The 7742-nt window shown below is 36.7% G+C and overlaps 1 protein-coding gene and 1 pseudogene across 1 annotated transcript; both read left to right on the top strand.

The window, feature by feature from the left end:
* Positions 1 to 1185: 1185 nt before the first annotated feature.
* On the top strand, positions 1186 to 2151 carry LOC120590478 (olfactory receptor 51I2). Its single transcript, XM_039848292.1, has one exon. The coding sequence runs from the start codon at positions 1186 to 1188 to the stop codon at positions 2149 to 2151; it is 966 nt and encodes a 321-aa protein (XP_039704226.1).
* Positions 2152 to 6543: 4392 nt separating this feature from the next.
* On the top strand, positions 6544 to 7323 carry LOC120590481 (olfactory receptor 52A1-like; annotated as a pseudogene).
* Positions 7324 to 7742: the final 419 nt, after the last annotated feature.

Genomic DNA, 7742 nt, shown 5'->3' on the forward strand with positions numbered 1-7742 from the left:
CTAGCTATAATTATGCCTAATGATATACTGATGATACTGGCTTGCCACCAGCTTGAGAAAGGTGATTATGAATATTTCAGTTCTACAATCAGTGGCATGAAATAGCTCAAAGTGGTAGTAGTTAAGCAAAGAAATTGGCATTTTTATTCAGAGATCTGATTGTTAAATATTTATCAGCATTCCACTCTTTATACCTAACCAAGGACCCTAGCCCAATATCAGAGGAAGACTTCACTCACTATCTTCATCCTCAAGCTCCATCCTGAATTCTATTTCTGGTCCCTAATCTTAACACTCAAGGCCTTACTACAGTTGAGTAGAATTTTAGTATTAATAAACTTGTTCCCAGATTTAAAAAAAAAAACAAAAACTTAGCCTTGAACCCCAGCACCGCAATCATACTCAGCTTAATAGATCCTGTTAGCTTTGGTGTTACTCTCAGGTCTGATCCCAGGTTCCAGCAGGAGACACTGACCCTCCTGCAAAATACAGAGAAACTCTCCCTATCATCCGTGGATAGCAGGTGGAGAAAGAGTGAATTGATAAGTAAAAACAGGCACTGGAAAATGCTGAAAACTGGGAGAAACTATCTCTGCTTTCTAATATACAAAATTGTTCCTTTTATTTAATGTATTGAATATTTACTGAGGTCCAAATATAATGATAAATAATTTGCTTATATCATCTTATATTACTATTGTTGTGTTTATATCAAATGCCTGGATCTAAGATAACTTAAGTGACTCCTCCAAGATCACAAGCATATTAAGTCTTAAAACCAAGAATGTTCTTTACTACTGTTATATTACTTTTGCTACTCGTTAACTCCTGTACAAACTATAGTAAGTTACCAGGTTCTTCAGTCCTCATATCCATATGAAGTTTTCATTTCTATGCTTATTATCACTGCTTTTCACTGCCATAAATAACCCAGCTTCAGATTTCTATAACTGCCTTCTATGTTTGACAGATTCATAATCCATGTTGGAATAGTCTTCTACACATCTAATCAGATTTCACTTTCATACATTATGGTTTACATGTGCCCTTGTTTCAGAAATAAGGTTTCCATCTCTTTTCTAAAAATTATCTTAATTATCACTGTCAGAAGCTCAGAATGTAATGTACAATAACTGACTAGAGATATATATTTTTCAGCCTCCATGTGTTTTCCAATACCTTCGAATGGAGTCTCGCCATGACATTTCCAATGGTTCTATTGAGTTCACACCTGCAACATTCACTCTTGCTGGCATCCCAGGGCTGAAAACAAAGTATATATGGATATCTATTCCCTTCTGCCTGATATACATTATCATCTTCATAGGAAATGGCACCATTCTTCATATCATTCGAATTGAATCTGCTTTGCACCAGCCCATGTACTTCTTTCTGGCCATGCTGGCCTTTGTCGAACTTGGTGTTTCTGCTTCCACCATGCCTACTGTGTTAGGCATTTTTCTCTTTGGCATTTATAATATCAGTTTTGGTGGTTGTCTGTTCCAGATGTTTTCCATGCATTCTTTTACCCTCATGGAGTCAGGTGTCCTTCTGGCTATGTCTATAGACCGCTTCGTGGCTATTTACAGCCCTCTGCGCTATACAACCATCCTGACAATTCCCCGCATCACTGGGATGGGCACCACCATTGCCTTGAGAAGCATGATACTTATGTTCCCACTGCTCTTCCTCCTGAAGGATCTGCCTTTCTGTGGCCATAACACCCTCACACATTCTTACTGCCTCCACTCTGATCTGATCAAATTGCCCTGTGCAGACACCCGCCTCAACAGCATCCTTGGTCTGTTTGTCATTACCTCCACATTTGGGATGGACTCATTGCTCATCATGATATCTTACATGCTGATTCTTCACACAGTACTGGGAATAGCTTCTGGGGCAGGGCGTTGGAGAGCATTCAACACATGTGTGTCACACATCTGTGCTGTGCTTGTGTATTATGTTCCCATGATCAGCCTCTCTTTGTTGCATCGCTTTGGGCGGCATTTACCTCCACTCCTCCAGACTGTCATGGCCAATGCATACCTCTTTTTCCCACCTCTGGTCAACCCCATTGTCTATAGCATGAAAACTAAGGAAATTCGCAATAGTATATTACGTACACTGTCTAGAAAGAGGGGTGAGATCTAATCAAGACAGAAAATACCCTGAGAACACATGAACTTTGGTCACACCAATTGCCTGGATATTAGCCTTGCCAATGGGAAAAATTACATAGTTTATTGTTGCTTGTGAGTGAGTTATAAGCTTTAGTAGATGGAGAAAAGAAAAATAGAGATGTTATTACTCTGAGGTAAGCTTATAAAAGGAGGCATGGGATCTGAGGCATTTTTCCTGATGAGAACAAGAATCTATTGAATCCTTGAATATTCAATGAACTTATTTTTCCCTCTGGAATAGATAGAATGGCTTCTCAGAGGTTTTTGTTCCCAAGTACATGCAAAATTTGTGAGTAAAAAGAATCAGGACACAAAATAGTGTATTTTATTATTAACTTTATATTGTTTCAGAATAAGTATAACTAATTTAATGTCAAAAACAACAGAACAGTGCTTATATCTGTTGGGTGTAGAGAGAGAAAATGACTGCAAAAACACATTAGAAAAATTTTTGAAAGATAGAAAGGCTCTATGTTGTGTTAGGGATGATTTAAGTTACATGGCTGTATCCATTTGTCAATATAGTAGAGATAAAACTTGCGCATTTCAATGCAAGTCATTTTGACCTGTAAGCTTCTAAATAATAATAATAATAATAATAATAATAATAATAACAACAACAACAACAATAATTATTGGGTTGCATAGTGGATGGAAGTGTAGAAGATACAAAAATGGCATAATGTTGATAATTGTTGAAGCTGGGTGATGGGTAGATGGAGATTCATGATAATACTCTTATTTGTACATGCTTAAAATTTTTGTAATAAAAATTTTAAAAATACTAATGGTGTTAATAATATATCTTCATCGAATATGTGCCATGAAACAGAGATCCCTTTCAATTGGTTAGGATGATTTTGTCAGAAAAAGATTTGACTTTAGGAAAACATTTTATTTTTAATGAGCTATGATTAGAAAAAAATGAAAATCTGAATATATTGGTTTTAGGAGAGAACAACTAGAAAAAAAGCCCCTGCTTCTGTAATAGTCTTGTTTGACGTGGATCACTAAGTAATAGACGTCTTTATCAAATGGGTCTCCACTTAACACCTAATTGTTAAAGGATTTTTTTCTACTACCTCAATCCTCACACCATCAGAAAAATCATCTAAGATGCTTTGGGTCAAACTTTCTTGTGATTATAATAAAGAAATATTAAAAATAGTAACCTCAAAGGCAAGGGAAGTAAAAGCAAAAAATAAATAAATGGGATTATATCAAACTAAAAAGCTTCTGCACAGCAAAAGAAACCAACAACAAGACAAAGAGGCAACCAATTGAATGGAAGAAGATATTTGCAAACAATGCCTCTGATAAGGGGCTAATGTCCAAAATATACAATGAACTCATACAACTCAATAACAACAGCAAAACAAATAATCTAATTAAAAAGTGGGCAGAGGACCTGAACAGACACTTCTCCTGAGAAGGCATGCAAATGGCAAACAGACATATGAAAAGATGCTTGACTATACTAGCTATTAGGGAAATGCAAACCAAAACCACAATAAGATACCACCTCATACCTATTAGAATGGCTATTATTAACAAGATAAGTAATAACAAGTGTTGGAGAGGTTGTGGGGAAAAGGAACCTTCATACACTGTACCAATGTAAATTGGTACAGCCACTATTGAAAACAATATGGAGGTTCCTCAAAAAATTAAGACTATAATTACCATATGACCCAGAAAATCCTCTTCTGGGTATCTACCCTCGAAATTTGAAAACATTTATCTGTACATATATATGTACCTTGGTGTTCATAGCAGCATTATTCATGGTGGTCAAGACATGAAAACAACTGAAGTACCCTTTGATAGATAATTGGATAAAGAAGAAGTGGTACACATATATAGTGAAATATTACTCAGCCATAAGAACGGATGAAATACTGCCATTTGTGACAACATGAATGGGTTTTGAGATTATCATGCTAAGAAAAATAAGTGAAAAAAAATTGAAAAGCATATAATTTAACTCATATGTGGAATATAAAACTGAAAGCAACAAATAAATAAGACAAACAGAGAATCATGGACGTGAATGACAGTTTAGTTGTTACCAGAGAGAGAGGGAGGCGAGAGGTGGATAAGGTAAAGGAGGTCAAAAACATCTAAGTTGGAAATGTTTTTATAGAAGTTGCCATATTGAAGGTGATAACTAATAGATAGAATTACCAGAGATTTGTCTCCTGGAGGCAGTATATGGTTGGGTTTTGTTTTTTGCTCCATTCTGTAACTCTGTGTCTTTTTATTGGTGAGTTCAGTCCACTTACATTTAGGGGAATTATTGAAATGAGATCTTCTTATGGCCATTTTATCTTTTGCTTTATGGTAGCTTGGTCTTTCCATGATTCCTTGCCCTCGTGTTTCTGTTTTTTTTTATTTTGGTTGGATTTTGTGGGTTTTCCTTCTTGTCCTTGTTTTGTTACGTACTTTGGTTCTGAGTCTTTGGCATGTGGTTACCATTACGAATATGCAAAGTATAGTTATATATTTATACAGTCATCCCTTTTCTTCCGCACTTACCTTATCTCCATTCCCCTTTGGGAATCTGGATCTCTGAATTCCCTTTTTCATGCATTGTTTTCTCAATTGGTCCCTATGTATGCTGAACATTCATTACTATCTTGCTATAGCAATTCTCTTCTTATTTTTTAAGCTTTAATGCCCTGTTCTTAATAAGGATTGCACTCCTCTGCTTCTATTTGCCTGATAGTCACTTTACTCCTAATTGTGTATTTTGTTGTTGTTGTTGTTACTATTTTACTTTAGGTGAGCTGACGCTTTTCAGTATTTCCTTAGTGCAGGCCTCGTAGTGGAGAATTCCTTCAATTTTTGTATGTCTGGAAAGGTCTTAATTTCTCCTTCATCTAAAGGAGAACTTAGCTGGGTACATTATTCTTGGCTGGTAGTTCCTTTCATTTAATATTTTGATTATTTGATTCCACTCCTTTCTGGCTTCTAAGGTTTGTGCTGAGAAGTCTGAGGATAATCTAATGGGTTTTCCTTTATAGGTTACCGTCTTCTTTTCTCTGGCTGCCTTGAGAATTCTGTCTCTGTCATTGATTTTTGATAATTTTAATACAATGTGTCTTGGTGAAGGCCTTTTTGTGTTGAGATAATTGAGTGTTCTATTGTCTTCTCGAATTCCAAGCTCTAGTTCATTCTTTAGATTTGGGAAATTCTTGTTCACTATTTGTCTGAAAATGCTTTCTCATCCCAGATTCTTTACCTCCCATTCGAGAATTCCCATTATTCTTATATCTCCTCTCCTGAAGGTATCAGCAAGTTTTTGAATTTCTCTTTTATTATTTTCATTCTTCGTTTTCTCTCTTCTTCCTTCTGATTTATTTCTAAATTTCTGTCTTCCATATCACTGATCCTTTTTTCTATTTAGTCTACTCTATTTCCCAAGCTTGTTAGTACATTTTTCAACTCCTGCAGTGTGTTCTTTATCTCCAGAAGGTCTATTTGGTTCTTTTTGAGGGTTTCAATCTCCTTGCTAAAGAACTCATTCTGCTCATCTAGTGGTTTTTTCAATTCTTGAAATTGTTGATATGATTCATTTCGGATCTCACTGAGTTTTTTCAGAAGTACCATCCTTAATTCTCTGTCATTAAAGTTGCACATTTCTATGTCTGTAAGCTTATTTTCTGGAGATTTTTCTCTTTCTTTCAGAGATGCCTTGTCACCTTGGTTGTTCATGGTGTTTAATGGGCTATTTCTCTGCCTGGGCATTAATGGGAGTGTCTTCTGCTTTTTTTTTTTTTTCCCCAGAAAGAAGATTTATTATATAATGGTCCCTAACCTGTTGCAAAGAAGGTGTTTTTCTTTTGGTTCCCAGTAGGTGGCATCTAAGCGTCTTGGATCTCTGCTTTATACAAAGTGTTAATAATGTCTGTTTCTTATAGATGTTTAATCATGCTCGCTACCCTCAATCTCAGTTCCTGTCAGTATTAGCGACAGTTTCATTAGCATTTGCTCAGATTCTCTTGGGGTTCTGTAGTGTTCCATCTTGGAAGATATGGGGGGAGGGGCCCTCTGGGGCAGGGGGGATGGGGGCTGTAGCTCATCCTTGGTTTTGCAGCCGCGGCTGGTAAAAGTCAACTATTATTTCTTTGCCATCCCCGCTTTTCTGCCATCCCCGTTTCTTTGCCTTCTGCCCTGATGACTGGGCACTGCCGCCAGCCACAGGGAGCTCACAGCTCTACCAGACATGACTGTTCAGGGAACTCACCACACCTTCTCCCTTCTCCCTCCTCCTACAGGTAGCTTCAGCTGCAAGAGGCAGATTCTGTTTCTCCCAGTCCACCACCCGACACCCGGGATTCTGACCTGTAGTAGCTCTTATGCTATGTTGACACTAATAGGCATCTTAAGCCTAGAGTCCATGTAGTGCTAGATTGAGATTTTATTCTGTGCCAGGTATGTTGTCGCTATGACCGAAAATTCCTTAATCCTAATTTCATCAAATCAGAACATAGCATCCATGAGCCCATGTACATTTTCCTAAGGATGCTAGGAATCACAGATATTGGAGTTGGTACCAACATTGTGCTCAAGACGCTTGGAATCTTCTGGTTTCATGTACCAGAGATTTATTTTGATACTTGCTTGCTTCAAATGGGGCTCATCCACACATTTTATTGCATAGAATTGGACATCCTGCTGGCCATGGCCCTGGACCATCATGTGGCCATTTGTTATTCACTAGGACTGCCATTCTAATAGCTCAATCCCTAGTACTGATAAAGTGTCGGTTTTAATTTTATTATACAACATTAGTCCCAGGTTAACAGAATCCGTGGTTTGTTTTTGGCCTTCATTATTTCAGGGTTTGACCTCATATTCATCACAATGTCCAATATACAGATATTTATCACAGTTTTTGATTTGCCCCAGAAGGAGGCTAGGTTGAAAGTATTTAATACTTGCACTGCTTACATCTATGTCTTCCTTTAGCTCTACCGCCTTGCCATCTCTTCACTCAAAGGTTTGGTTCTCATATCCCTCCTTATATCCATATCCTCTTTTCTAGCATTAAGTGCTGGTCCCTCCATTTCTCAATCCAATTGTCTACGGTGCAAAAACCAAGCAGATCTGCATTCCTGTGGTAAAAATGTTTTGTTTATAAAATTCACTGTGATTAATACTTCCATGCTTTTCTCTCTATGCAATAGTAAGAACTGTTTGAAACAAAATAAACACCATAATATTAATGTTATTTCAGATGCTTGAATTTTTATTTAATTGCTTTGTAAAATTTGTGAAACAAAGTAAACAACATAATACTAATGTTATTTCAGATGCTTGAGTTTTTATTTAATTGTTTTGTGAAATTTACAAGGATAATCATTAATTTTCAGATTAACATATGATGGATAGATATAGAGGATATTATGCTAAGTAAAATAAGCTAGACAGAGAAAGACAAATACCATATGATTTCACTTATATTCGGAATCTAAAACAAACAAAACAAACAGGCTTATAGAAACAGAAACCAAAGGGATGGTTGCCAGAGGAGAGGGAGATCGGAGTACCAGTGAAAAA

Source organism: Pteropus medius, unplaced genomic scaffold, assembly GCF_902729225.1.
Source record: "Pteropus medius unplaced genomic scaffold, Ma_sr-lr_union100, whole genome shotgun sequence".
In the NCBI taxonomy this organism is placed as follows: domain Eukaryota; kingdom Metazoa; phylum Chordata; class Mammalia; order Chiroptera; family Pteropodidae; genus Pteropus; species Pteropus medius.

Coding starts and splice junctions, on each gene's coding strand:
- LOC120590478 (XM_039848292.1), top strand. CDS start 1,186: ATGGAGTCTCGCCATGACATTTCCAATGGTTCTATTGAGTTCACACCT.